We start from the raw sequence: 15,563 nt of genomic DNA, 5'->3' as shown, positions 1-15,563 counted from the left end.
CGATTTATGGGAAAATGTTGAATAGGTATGGTGAGAGCATAATTTGTTCCCCTGCTTTGAATTTTTTTTTTTTTTGAAAAACAATGTACTTCATCATAAGTTGTATTAGGTACATTTTCTGTTGATGCTGTTTATCAGATTGATCAAGTTTACTTCTGTTAGTTCGCTGTTTTTTAAAAAAAAATTCATAAATAGGTGTTGAATTTTTTGTCAAATGATTTTTATGCATCACATGAGAAAATCGTATACTTTTTAAAAATAATTTCATTGATTTGATGAATTCCACTGATTGACTTTCAAGTGATACAGGAGACTTGCTTTTCTAAGATAAATCCCAATTAGTCCAGATTACTATCCTTTTAATATAGATAGCTATAGAATATGCTAATATATTGGTAAGAATGTTTACATCTGTTTTTATAAAAGATGTTTTTCTGTAATTTTATCTATGTTAACTTACTTGTCTGGATTTGGTATCAGGGTTATATTTTCCTTATACAACGAGGTGATAAAAGTCCTTCCTACCAGTTTTTTGAAAATGGTATTTCTTCCTTGCAAAAATGTTCTGGATTTAACTTGTGAAAACATCTATTTCTAGAGTTGGGGTGGGGGGCTGGTTATTTTTGTTGGTATTGATATTTAAAAATTATAAACCCACAGGCTAAAGAAATTTTAATTCTGGTTTCTTGGTTATATCTTTGATTTATAATTCCTTTTCCATAAGAATAGCCATTTTTACAACTGAATAGCTTTATCAGCCTTGTTTCTTGCCCATAACTAATTGGGACTCAAAGAATTTATGTACTATTTTGATCACTTTTAGTCTGAGCTGATACAATTCCTTTAAAATGTGTGGGCTTCTTGTGTGTCAAATAAAAAGTACACCCCATTAATCAAAGGAAAAGTCATGCCCACAAATCTTTTTGAGGTAACATTTTTACTATATTGGACCCTGGTGAGGCTGCTATGAGATAACTTATTCAACATTCTTCTTAGCCTTACTTTTTCAGAGTTTTTAGAAGCATTCTAATACAACACTTAGAAGACCTTTTGCATAGATAAGATCTATAAAATTCATCACTTTGTTTTTTTTTAGGATTTAAAAGAGTCTTACAGTTACATGCTTGACTTAATTGTTAACTGATGTCAAATTTTATTGTTCAATATCTCAGATTTAGTTTTTAGCCATTTCTCTCAATAAGCATGTTTTGTTGGAAGAGTCTAAGGATGAGAATATTTTATTTTCAAACTAAACCAAACCAAAACAAAACACAAAATCCTGTCTTTTATATTTGATCTACATTTTACTTGAGAATTGAAATGTGTCTTCATTAACTATTATTCTCTTCTCATACTTTATCATAGGCAAATTAAATCACCTACTGGAAATCTTTACAATCTACCTGGAAATCTTGCTGACCAGAACCATAAATTCTATTTTCCATATTGTCATAGGCAACAGTGATGCCAAACAATTTGCCACTTCATAATAAATGTCCTTATTTCTCCAATTTCTAATAACATGTTTTAAAGCTATCTTTGAATTGTTCACCAACAGTATTCTCAAGACAATTTCAACATATACCAAAAGTCTTCAACAGTTTCCTAGATGACTTTCTACCTTCCATGTACCATCCAATTCTAAAGCTAATGCCATATGTCTTGGATTCCTTTTATATAAATACACTATCTGGTTACCAAATTGTTTTCTATTATAGATAGAAAGAGGTGCAGGAAACTTTACCCAAACATAGAAACTTAAAACAATCATTTAATTTTGTTCATTTTGTGTGTCATGAATTTGGGGAATTCATATTTTGTGTCTCAATGTAGTCAAATTTCAAATAGGGAAGATGATTTTCAACAGAATGAGCATTCCAACAATGAGAGTTGCAAGAATTGGTATTCTAAAAAACCCAGTCAGAATCTCACTTCTATACATTTTATTGATCAGTTATACCACTAAGGTCAACCTGGACTCAATGAAAGAAGTGGTCTCTTCTGATTATTGGTGAAATGACATGTGTGTGCATGGACAGAAGCAATAAATTACAGCTGATTTGAAGATAAGTTACTGCAAACTAATTGTTCTACAGAATGGAAACAGTTTGAAATGCATTAAGTATACTCTAATGTTTTTAACTTACCAATCTATTACCATATGGCAAACACTGGAATGAATGTGGAAATGTTAAGAACTACCTCTAGCTCAAAATCTGGGAAAACCTGCTTTAATTATCTGAACTTTAGGTTTTTATATTAAGACTGTCCCTAATCATCATTGGATATGCTTGGCTTACTCTAAAATCCATCTTCTTTGAAGAAAAATTGTAGGAAACTACATTTTCTAAGAACTCCAGACTTCTAGTTATATTAGGCTAACACGAGTAACTGAAAAACTTTTGGAGGGTCAGAATAGTCAAATTATGTATAGTATTTAACCCCTGTCTCTGCACCATCTCCCATAGTGGCTTATATGCTCTATAACTCTTCATGATAGTACCTCTGCTTGTGATCTACCTGCTGGTATGTAACCCTGACCATAGTTACAAGTCATGCTAGGTGGCTCAGATGTTGGTACTAGTAATACTGCCTCCTTTCATTGTCCCTCCAACTGCCGAAGTGATAGTGGATTCCTGTGTTGCCTAAAGTTTCTCCAATTGGCTTTCATCTCTGCCATTGTGTGTTGCCTGATGCCTTATGTTGAATTCCTTCTGTGTGAAGGGCTAAAGTGATTTTTGTTTTCCTGCCTGGGCTTTTACTGATATGCCTTATATATAATATATGTTACCTATGTTATATTACTCTCTACAAGTAAAATATAAACTTTCCTCATATGATTTATTAAGGCCATATCTAATCTAAATATAGATTATAGACAACTAAATAAAATATTATTTATTTTATTAAATTTAATAAAATTAAAATGTAGTTTTAGTTATGTTTTCAATTTTTTATTAATACTTACCAGAACTGGCAAGGCCAGCAGCTACTTGAGGCGGAAAATTTCCACTGTCAACACTCCCACCAGTCCATGCATCATCACTAGTTTCACAATTAGGAGGCAAATACGAAGGGTTACAGTGACAGTTCTTTTTATTATTGCATACCTGAAACCAGGAGAAATATCATCTTATAAGATAAGAGCTATAATTATTTGTGTTCCAGTAGAATTTTAAAATAATACTTAGGTCAAATGAGGCCAATATTCTTATGTGGTTTATGAGTATATAAACGTGTGTGTGTGTGTGTGTGTGTGTGTGTCTGTGTTTGTGTGTTCAGTTATGTGTTTACTTTCTAGTATTACTCTCAGTGATTTCTATTCTCACATCACATTACTGCACTTACACCACGTTCATTGCATTTTCCTGGAGTACAATCATAATTCAAATATCCAGCATCTACACATTCTTTATTCTTGCAAACCTGAAAAGAAAATAAGCCAAAGTAAAATAACTGAAATAACATCTATATTTGACATTTCATTAAAAGAATTCTCTATGATACTGATATAAAAGGTATTTAATAAGTGTTAACACACTAGCAATAAGTTGATTAATTTATAGTGCTGTTTCCAGCACTAGATGAGACTCTGATTATCTGATAGTCAAGAAAACAACAGAAGTATCTTCTCTTCTTGTGCTGGTATAAAAAACATCAAATAAATAAAAGTGAAGATAACTATGTCATAAATACTATAATGAAAAAAGCACAGGGAATTTATCTGATATGTGGGAATAGTTTAATCTTATCAAACCTCTTATCAACCCCAGATGTTGAACAAGACTTAGGCAAGGATAGAAACAAAAGACAAAGTACTTATAGGAAAAGAAATAATATTTAAAATGACCCTACATTGAAAGATAATACAAAACTTTTGAGAAATATTAACAGCAGTGTAGCTGGTACACAGAGAACAACCATTTAATCATGAATTCACTAAATAATTGCGTCCTACAGCATGCCTGTCCTGAGAAAAAACCAGTGAACAAAAAAAAAATCTCATTTTGTTCATATTGCAGTGAAAGATATAGAAATGCACAAATAAAAAGGCCAAATGTGATGTGACAGTAACTGTAATGGCAGGATTGTGCAGGGTCTTACATTATTTTTTTAAAGTTTATTTATTTATTTTGAGAGAGAGAGAGAGAGAGGGAGAAAGCACAAGTGGGGCAGGGGCAGAGAGAGAGGAAAGAGTAGGAATACCAAGCAGGTTCCACATTGCCAGTGTGGAGTCCGCTGTGGAGCTCCATTTCATGAACTGTGAGATCATGACCTGAGCCAAAGTCAGATGCTCAAACGACACAGTCACCCAGGAGCCCGTGGGGCCTTACATTCTTAAGCAGAAAGATGGCCTATAACCTGCAAGCAATTGGTTGTTTTTAGAGATTTCATGGAAGATGGAGAGCTGATAAAAATACGTTTTGGAAAAAAGGATGGAAAAGGCAATAGAAAATGTTGAGAGACAAATTAGGACACCTTACGGTAGTCCAGAACATGATAACCATAGAGTGAAATCGAGTGGTAATGGTGTAATGAAAACTCATGGTTCTATTTGAGATATCATTAAAAAGTTTAATACACTTAATTTTAATGATAAATTGATTTTATTGGAGGATGAAAAGAAAGATGGGTCAATGACACCAAGGTTTCTGGTTTATATAACACTCTTAGTAGTAGTATGATTGATTGAGGTAGGCAAAGCTACGCAGAAAGCTCAAAAGTTTAGCAGTTATTTTTTGAGACTTCTTTCAACTTCTTTCAACTATGCTTAATATTTTTAAAATATTTAAACATTTATTGACCTTATGAAAAGTCTCTGAGTGACATGGCAAACCAAAGAACATGTAACTGGAAATATTATTTTTATAAAAATGTTTTCTAAATATTGTCAGTATTTCTTTGGGAGTCTCTTCTTAAAAATATATAATAATAATATACTAATTTTTAAAACCAGACAATGAATCTTCCCAAAAAAGGTTTTGCTAAACATGGTGAGTATGAAATAACACATTATTAAAGTGTCTGATAATTTTGGCAACCCATACCTCTGTTTAAGAAGGAAATATACTTATTATAAATTGATGACCAGGCTATTCTGAGGGGTTGGGGTAAGAGAATAAAAGTTCTACCTGTGGATACAGACTAGTGTTGCTATTGTTAGAAATATATCTGTTTTGTTACAATGATGCTTTATCACCTAACTAGCACTTGGGCAGAGAAGTTAAATAATTTGCAGAGCTGTCGTCAAGAAGAAGATAAACATAACTCTCATAAGCATTAAATAAATTCTTTCAACTAGAGAAGAGAAAAGTTGAGAAGCCATTGTTGGTATTATGAGTATTTTATTTGTGCAATGAAAAAAGTTTTTTGGCTTTAACATGCTTACTTCAGTTGTACCATGCAGAAAGGCTAGGAAAAAACACCATCCAAAGTGGGGAGCTAGCTACAAAATCACAGAAGTTTTTTATCACCATATCATAATATAATATAATATAATATAATATAATATAATATAAAGAAAACAATGGTTCCTCACCAAACACTTTGAAACAGATTTTTTGAAAATTTGGTTTGTGGTAAGAAAACTGATGCAGTTTCCTATTCTTGTCACTATGTTAGAGTAGGATTCTGTAGAAACCTTCTTGTACAGAGGACTTAAAATAGTGAATAAATTATGTGCACATATTCCTTGAAAAGAACACATGACTGTACCAGAGATAAAGTGAAAATAATTTTAAGTTCACAAAAGTTAAAATGAGACAATATGATTCCACAAAAGTAACCAGAAGCTGAAGCCAGTATTCTTCTACAGGCCATCAGTGACCAAGCAAATAGACTTTAAGTGATCATGTTTACCCTGTACAAGTGACAGAATTATAAGCAGGTTTTCCTAAATACTGCAAAAATAATCTGGATAGAGGCATCAATAGAATGGTGCATTAGAAAGTCCAAAGTTCTTGTTCTATCTTGGAGATATTTTTAAAATAATAAGAAGGAAAGCTGGCTAAAATAACCAATAAGAACTCTAGAAATAGTCAATGGTCTATGGCAACCAAGAAAATGCCCAATCAAGAAACAGCCAAATTTTAAATTGTAGAAAAATCTGTGGTAATTTTTTTAGAGTTTACTGATTTATTTTGAGAGTGGGAGAGAGAGAATCCCAAGCAGAGGTGTGCTATCAGCATAGAGAGTCTAATGCGGGGCTCAATCTCACAAACCATGGGATCATGACCTAAGCCAAAATCAAGAGTTGGATGTATAACCAGTTGAGCCACCTAGGTGCTCCAAACTTTGTGGAATTTTTAAAATCAAATTTGCCCCCACTCCTTCCCCAGCATGGCATAGTCTTGGTATGGAGGAGGAAACTGCTGAGTTCACAATGATTTCCTTTGAACTGAAGGGAGCAGAGGAAACCATATTTTCAATTTCGTATTTTTCTTGGGAGCTACCTGAAGGACTGGTCTCTGTTTAACCTAACTTGAATTTTAGATAAGGGGAAGCAATGGCACTGCTCAGGAATGCTGTAAGGAGACTTAAGTTTTGCAAGCACCTGGGGCAAAAAATAATGGGTAAAGACATACAATAGATCATGTGAAGCCCAAAGGAGAGGATGGCATGAGAATATTTTGAAAAGTAAGACATCTGATAATATCCATGTATGTGGGAAATCAAAAAAGCCACAGGGAAGTCCAGGAAAGATGCATCATCACAAAAGTTCTGAGAAGACCACAAGCTTTCTTTCTCCTCAGAATGATTCCAAGGCTTAGAGCACACCCAACTTCCCAAGCACAGAGTCAGTCTGCAAACACTGGGAGAAATGTCTGTTTTCTCAAATGTCCAATTTTCAACAACAACAACAACAACAAACAACAATCAAAAGGTAGAAAAAAAAAACAGGAGAACATGGTCCATTCAAAGAAAGAAGATTAAGTGACATAATGTTATTTTTAAATAACTATACTAAATATGAAAAAGTTAAATAAAAGAAAATTTAAATAAAAACATAGTTTAAGAAAGAAAAAATCAGAAAAATTATATATGAACAAAATGAGAATATCAACAAAGAGATAGCACTTATAAATAGCAACCAAAAAATTATGATGCAAACATGTAATAACTAAATTTAAAAATTTATTATTTAGACTCAAAAACAAATTTTGGTTGGCAGAAGAAAGAATCAGTGATTTAAAGATAAGACATTTTAAACTTTGGAGTCTTAGATGAAGAAAGAAAAAAACAAAGAAAATGAACAAAGATAAAGAGAGTTATGAAATACCATCAAGCAGATCAAAATACATATTATGGGACTCCCTGAAGTAGATGAGAAAAAAGGAGACAGGGAAATTAGCTGAAAAACTGATGTCTGAAATGCCCCATGTTTGAAGAATAACATGGATCTACAAATCCTATGAGACAAATGAATACCAACTAAGGCAAAGGCAAAGAGATTCACACCAAAACACATTATAATCAAACAAAATGCCAAAGGAAAAAAATAGAATTTTAAAAACAGCAATTGGAAAATGAATTACCATGTACAAATTATCCTTAACAAAATTATAGCAGATTCCTCATTAAAAACTTTTAAAGCCAAAATGCAATGGGCTCATATATTGGAAATGCTAGAAGGAAAATAAAAAGTCCTGACAACTTAGAATTCTATATCCAACAAAACTGAGCTGAATTTGATAGGGGAAATTAATACATTCTCATATTAAAAAGAAATAAAATTTGAGGGAATTTATTACCATAAGACCTAGCCTACAAAAAATACTAAAAGGAGTCCTACAAGATAAATAAAAACTTGCTAGTCTGTAACCAGAATTTACACACAGAAATAAAGATCTCTGGTAACAATAAATAAATGACGAAAGTATACAAATTAGTAGTATTGTAGTTTTCATTTATAACTACATTTTGAAATTTTCTGAGATTAAAAAGACAAATACATAAAATTAAATAATTATAAGTCTGTGTTAATGGGTACACAGTATATAAAATGTAATTTTTGACATCAAAAAAAAGAGTGGAGGGCAAAGATGTACAAGAGTAGATGTTTGTGTATACTTGAAGTTAACCTGGTATTAGTTCAAATTAGATTGTTATAACTTTAGGATGCTATATGCAATCCCATAGTAACCACAAATATAATAATCTATAGAATATCTACAAAAGGTATAGAGAAGAGAATAAAAAATGTGTTACTACAAAACATGAACTAAAGAAAAATGAAGGTAGTGATGGGGAAATGATGTACAAAAAAAAGTTATAAGAAATATAAAAATAATAAAATGTCAAAAGTAAGTCCTTTTCTATCAGTTACATTAATGTTAATGGATTAAATTCTTCAATCAAATACCATGGGGTGGCAGAATGGATAACATTGCTCAACTATATGTTTAAAGGGACTCTTTCTGCAAGACATTCACCTGATATCCAATGTCACAAACATGTAGAAATTGAAAGGATGGAAAAATACATTCCATGAAAGTAACAACAAAAGGGAATGAGAATGGCTATAATAATATCAGACAAAATAGATTTTAAATCAACTATCATTGCAAGAAAAAAAGTACACTCTAGATTAATAAGTAATCAAAATTCACCAAGAAACATACAAATGATAAACATGTATATATCAAACATCAGAGCTCCCACATAATGGCACAAACAGAATTGCTGAGAGAAATAGATAGCTCTACAATAATAGCCTTCAATATTCCACTTTTGAAAAGAAGGGGACAGAAGATCAATAAAGAAATAGAGGATGTGAAAACACTGTATAACAATTGGACCTAATAGACATATATAGAACACTGCTTAACAATAGCAAAATACACATTTGTCTCAACTGCACATGGGCATTGTATACATTAGGACATATATAGTCACAAGACAAGTCTTAATAAATTTGGAAAGATTGAAATTATGCAAAGTATCTTTTCTGATTACAGTAAAGTGAAACTATACAGTAAAATCAGAAGCAACACTGAAAAAATTACAAATATGTGAAATTATCACATACAAAATAAAAAAAAACTAGTCAACAAATATACACAATGGAAATTAGAAAATATTCTGAAACAAAAGAAAACAAAAACACAATACACCAGACATGAAATGCAGGAAAACACTGCTGACAGTAATTTTTAACTGTAAGCCAACACGTTAAAAAGGAAGAATGATTTTATTTTTAAATTTTTTAAAAATGTTTATTCACTTATTTTGAGACAGAGTGAGAGTGAGAAAGAGTGTGTGTGAGCAGGGGAGGAGCAGAGAGAGAGGAAGAGAGATAATCCCAAGCAGGCTCTGTGCTATCAGCACAGAAACCAATGCGGGGCTTGATCCCATGAACTATGCTATCTGAGCCGATATCAAGAGTTGGAAGCTCAACTGACTGACCCATCCAAGTGCCCCTAGAAAAGGAAGAAGAATTTTAAATAAAAAACTTAAACTTTCACCATAAACAAACAAACACACAAACAAGCAAACAAGCCAAGAGGTGGCAGAAGGAAGGGAATAACAAAGATTAGAATTTAAATAAAAGAGAAAACAGAAAACCAAATTAGAGAATAAAAATTAAAGACCAAAAAAATTGAAAAATCTTTTACCTAGAATTACTAAAATAAATAATATTCAAATAAGTAAATTAGAAATAAAGGTGAGCACATTGCTATCAATTTTACAGAAATAACAAGCTTTATACGGTGAAAAACTGAGCACCAACATTTGGATAAGCTAATAAAATGAACAAATTTTTAGGAACACCCCATCTACCAACATTACATCAAAGAGAAATAGAAAATCTGACTAGACCTATAACTCATAAAGATATTAAATCAGTAATCAAAATCCTTGAAACAAAGAAAATTCCTGGACCAGATAGCTTCATTGGTGAATTTTACTAAATATTTACGGAATTTCACCAAATATTTAAATCAGTCTTTCTCAAATTCTTCCAACAGATGTAACAGGAAGGCACACTTCCAGATCCATTCTATAAGGCCAGAATTACCCTAATATAAAAACCAAGGACACGATAATAAAGGAAAACTACAAATATTGATTGTAAATATTAATGCAATGTTCTCAACAAAACATGAGTAAACAGAATTCAACAACATATTAAAAATTTGCATATCATAACCACGTAGGATTAATTTATGGAATGTGGGAATGATCCGACATACAAAAATCAATGTAATACACTACATGAAAGGAATAAAGGGGGGAAATAATCACACAACCATCTCGATTGAAGTAGAAAAACCATATGACAAAATTGAACACCTTTTAATGATAAAAAAGAATCTAACAAATTAGGAGTAGAGGGAAACTACCTCAATATAGTAAGCACTATCTATTAAAAACACACAGCTACACTCCCAGGGAAGATGGCAGAGTAGGAGAATCCTAAGCTCACCTCGTCCCATGGATACAACTAGACAACACCCATATCAGTGTACAGAACCCCCCCAAAATAACCTGTAGACTGGCAGAACAGACTCTCCATAGCTAAATGTAGAAAAAAGACCACCTCAGAGAAAGTATGAAGGGATAGTCCAGAGCTCAACAGAATTACAGGACTGTCCACAGGAGGCAGAGATACCTCAGGCGTGGAGAAAACAGAGAAAGAACCCCTCACACCAGAATACTCAGGCATGAGGAACTCACATGAGAAAGACAAATCCTTATAACATCTGGCTTTGAAAACCAGAAGGACATAATTTCACAAGTTCTTACAATCAGTGAGGCTTAATGCCAGGAACTTTAAAAATCACTGGGCTTGGCTCTGGGAGAGCCAGGAAAGGTGATTGGAAACTTGAGCCCTTAAAGAGACAGCACAACAAATAGCCCCGTGGAGATGGAGCATACAAGCGGCAGAGTATATGGGGTATATGAGAGGGATAATAAAATCTAGCGAGGGGCGCCTGGGTGGCGCAGTCGGTTGAGCGACAGACTACGGCTCAGGCCATGATCTTGCGGTCTGTGAGTTCGAGCCCCACGTCGGCCTCTGTGCTGACAGCTCGGAGCCTGGAGCCTGTTTTAGATTCTGTGTCTCCCTCTCTCTGACCCTCTCCCGTTCATGCTGTCTCTCTGTCTCAAAAATAAATAAACGTTAAAAAGTTTTTTTTTTTAAATCTAGTGAAAGAACAGTACGATTCTCCGTTCAGTGAAGATATGTTAATATCAATGAAAAAAGTACTAAATAGCCAATAAAATGTTTATAGAAAAATAATCTGCATGAATGTAGATTTAAAATGTTTTTTCTTATTTTTAAAATTTTTATTTTTGAAATCAAATGCACACTTCAATTATGAGAAAAATATTAAACATGCATTTGAAAATAGAGTATAAAATATTAAGAATTTATTTGGGGAAAAAGACTACATACCTTATTATTACCACAAACAGTTCCTTCTTTTACCCACATCTTTTTGCTAATTATAAAATCATGTGGAAAATCCAATGCAACGCAGATGTGTCCATTTATGTTGGCATAAATAGCAGTGGCATTTGGAATATTAATTATTTCTTCTTTTTTATATTCACATATTAATTTTCCACACTGCAGATCCCTATAATTTACCCATAAATGAAATCATTAGCCTTCAACAAAAAGAAATATTAGAATATCATTTATAAATCAAAAAGATTTAGGTAAAGCATTGAAGTCTTGCAAAAAGATTCATGCAATTAACTGTAAAACAACAAGAAAATATAAAAGCCTTACCTGCATTGTAAATAATAACTGAACATTTTAATAATTTTGAACCATTTCCAAGTTAGCCTGATCACTTTTTTTAAAGTAATTCTTTCACTCTTTTTTGATTCTTAAAGATAAGCAATTCCAAGCTTATTCCATTTTTAAAAATTGGTAAAGTTCATCTAAATACCAGTCTCTTTGGATTTTCTTTTTAATTTTTCAAACATAATTCCTACTCTCAGGATGATGGGTCCCAACTGACAAAACATTGAATCCCACATCCAAGAAGCATTATATACAATAAATATTAAAATAAAACTACTAAGATACATCATAAAGATAGTGCTGTAAACCACAAAAAAAGTGATAAAGGTAATCAGAATATTAAAAAGCATGAAAAGCAAAAGTGTAATAATACAATTTAAGACTGACTTTCCAACAGAAACAATGGAAACCAGAAGATTATTGAATGACAAATTCCAAAAAAGAAACAAACTATCTACTGTCTTCCTATTTTATGTGCAGAGAAAATACCTTTCAAAATGAAATATGGTATTTTCAGACAATAATTGAGAATATTTATCATCAGCAGTCTTGGACTAAAGAAAATGTACACCAAGTTCTTCACACTAAAGGGAATTGATCTTAGATGGAAGCTTGCAAAACTACAAAATGCAGATAGCTTTATCAGATGAGGAAGTCCCTTTTTATTCCTAGTTATGTGAGAGTATTTATCATGGATCAGTGCTAGATTTTGTGATAAGTTAGACACAGAATAAAGAAAATTGTACAGATAAATGTACATGAGGGGGCTATGAGAAAGAGAAGATATAGTTAAATCATATATTCCCCAAACAAGCATAAACTGGGCAAAGTTGTCAAAACAACCATTTCAGGGCTATAAAACTTACCAAAACAAACAAAAAAGTGAGAAGTATTTATGAAAAGCTGCCATAAAATCAAGAGTAGTGGGAACTGTGGTCTTCTTTACTGAATCTGCTCCTATGCCCTCTCAGATCAGTTGATGCTGTTATTTTACCAGAGTCAGAGCTGGCCATGAAAACTATTAAATTAAATGTCAGCAAAATGGTTCTAGTTATGGTGAAGAGGACAAAAAACTTCACCCCCCATTAACACTTTGAATAAAGTAGCAAATTTGGTAGGGAAAGAATGTAAAACCAGCAGCACTATGAGTCTGAGATTGAAATCCCAGTTGGGGTTAGTGACAGATAAGATAAAAATCAAAGACACAATCCTGGAAGTAATAGCTCCATTAAGGGTAGTGATAAACTATCTTTATATCACATCCCTAGCTGACAGAGAGGCTACATGCATGTGCTAGAGAGATCTGAGAATGACTGATAAGAAGTAACAGCAGTGGAAACTGAATTTACCTTGAATCTAAATGTGCTCCCTAATTACAAAGAAAAGCCTAAAGCCACATGACTCTAGTGATAAATTCTATAAAATACATGAAAAATATTACTAATTCTACACAAACATTTACAGAAAGTGAGAAAAATAAAACATTTTCTAACATTTTATGGGCAAGTATTATTCTGACATCAAAGCAAAGAAAAGACACCACAATACGATAAATATGGACACAAAAATTCTTTTTTTTAAAATTTTTTTTTTCAACGTTTATTTATTTTTGGGACAGAGAGAGACAGAGCATGAACGGGGGAGGGGCAGAGAGAGAGGGAGACACAGAATCGGAAACAGGCTCCAGGCTCCGAGCCATCAGCCCAGAGCCTGACGCGGGGCTCGAACTCACGGACCGCGAGATCGTGACCTGGCTGAAGTCGGACGCTTAACCGGCTGCGCCACCCAGGCGCCCCGATGGACACAAAAATTCTTAACAGAATATTAGCAAACCAAATCTAGAATTACATAAAATGATTATACACCATGACTAAGTGGGATTTACCCAGGAATGTATCATTGGGTTAATACCTAAGAGCCAAATCACAGAATAAAGGGGAAGGGAACACATAATTATTTCAAAAGGCACAGAAATAGCATTTAATAAAATCCAGCACTGATCCATGATAAACATATCTAGTCAAAGTGGGAATAGAAAGGAACTTCCTCAAACAGATAACAGCTGTATGAATAACCAACTAGTAACATCATGGTTAAAGTCCAAAGATTGAATGCTACCACTCTTTAATCAGGAACAAAACAAACACTTCTGCTTTCACCACTATTATGGCAATGGAGCACAGATTTCTCAGATACTATACCAAAACTATAATCTGTAAAAAAACAAATGAATAAATTGGGCTTCATCGAAATTAAAGTCTTCTGCTCTTTGAAAGATGCCATTAAGGAAAGAAAAGGGATAGATTTAGAGAAAATATTTACATTTCATACATCTGATAAAGATTATGTTCTGAATATGTAAACTATTTTTTCAATTTAATAATAACAAACCACAATTTGAAAATAGGCTACAGATTTGCCAAGACAATTTACCAAAGAAGGTATGAAAAAGGCTAATAATCACATGAAAGACTGATCATTTCATTAATTAGTACATAAATTCAAAGTGAAACCAGAATGGTTTTACCTTTTTAGAATGACCAAAAGAAAATAGACAAACAAACAAACAAAACCCTATAAGCATATAAAAAGTTATTACAATACCAAATGTTGGTGAGGTTTTACACTGTTGATGGAAATGTAAAATGATACACTCACTCCACAAAATACTTGGAAACCTTCTTACGATATTAAACATATATGGAGGAATAGTAAACTTGAATAGACTTATAACCTGCAAATGGAATCAGTAATGGAATCAGTAATCAAAACCCTCCCAAAAAAACAAAAGTTCAAGGCCAAATGGTTTCATAAGCAAATTCTAAAAAAAGCATTTAAAGAAGACTTAATGTCTACTCTTCTCAAACTATTCCAGAAAATAGAAAAGGAAGGAAAACTTCCAAATTCATTCTATGAGGTCAGGATTACCCTGATATCAAAACCAGAAAAAGACACCACTAAACAGAAAATCATAGGCCAATATCCTTGGTCAAAATTGATGCAAAATTCTCAATAAAATACAAACAAACTGAATCCAACAATACATTTTTTAAAAATCAACATTAACAAGTGGGATTTATTCCTGTGTTGCAAAGGTGGCTCAATATTTGCAATATTTGCAACACAATATTCCTGTGTTGCAAAGGTGGACCAAAATGAAACACCACATTAATAAAAGAAAGGATAAGAAGCATCTGATCATTTCAATATATGCAGAAAAAGGATCTGTACAACATCCATTCATGATAAAAACCCTCAACAAAGTAAGGTTAGAGGCAAAATACCTCAACATAATCCAGGCCATTTGTGAAAAACCCAGTTAATATCTTCCCAATGGGGAAAACCTGAGAGCTTTTTTTCCTCTATGGAACAACACAGGGATGTCCACTCACACCATTGTTATTTAACATAGTACTGGAAGTCTTAGCCACAGCAATCAGACAACAAAAAGAAATAAAAGGCATCCAAACTGAAAAGGAAGGAGCCAAACTTTCACTATTTGCAGATGACACGATACTCTACATGAAAAACCCGAAAGACTCCATCCATCAAAACTCTGCTAGAACTGATACACAAATTCAGTAAAGTAGCAGGATACAAAACCAATGTACAGAAATCTGTTGCATCTCCACACACCAATAATAAAGCAGCAGAAAGGAAATTAAGGAATCAATACTATTTACAATTGCACCAAAAACCATAAGATACCTAGTAATAAACCTAACCAAAGAGGGAAATAATCTATAGAATACTTATGAAAGAAATTGAAAAGGACACAAAGAAATGGAAAAAAATAATATTTGTTGGA

At 32.8% G+C, this 15,563-nt stretch overlaps 1 protein-coding gene across 1 annotated transcript in view; it reads right to left on the bottom strand.

Annotated features, from left to right (window-relative positions):
- The window catches only part of ADAM2 (ADAM metallopeptidase domain 2), a 140,936-nt gene that overhangs the window by 6,986 nt on the left and 118,387 nt on the right, over positions 1-15,563 (bottom strand). Inside the window, exons 16-18 of the mRNA XM_047092421.1 lie at positions 11,399-11,582; positions 3,349-3,426; positions 2,969-3,110 (exon numbers count right to left, since the gene is read on the bottom strand). Coding sequence (XP_046948377.1) covers positions 2,969-3,110; positions 3,349-3,426; positions 11,399-11,582 — 404 coding nt within the window. The remainder of the gene's footprint in view (positions 1-2,968; positions 3,111-3,348; positions 3,427-11,398; positions 11,583-15,563) is intronic.

This window comes from Lynx rufus, unplaced genomic scaffold, assembly GCF_022079265.1.
Source record: "Lynx rufus isolate CCGP_SWC_20201006 ecotype Redwood Valley unplaced genomic scaffold, mLynRuf1.p SCAF_3, whole genome shotgun sequence".
NCBI classification, from domain to species: Eukaryota; Metazoa; Chordata; class Mammalia; order Carnivora; family Felidae; genus Lynx; species Lynx rufus.
The sequence above is the reverse complement of the archived record's forward strand: the minus strand, read 5'-3'. Positions and strand labels throughout refer to the sequence as shown.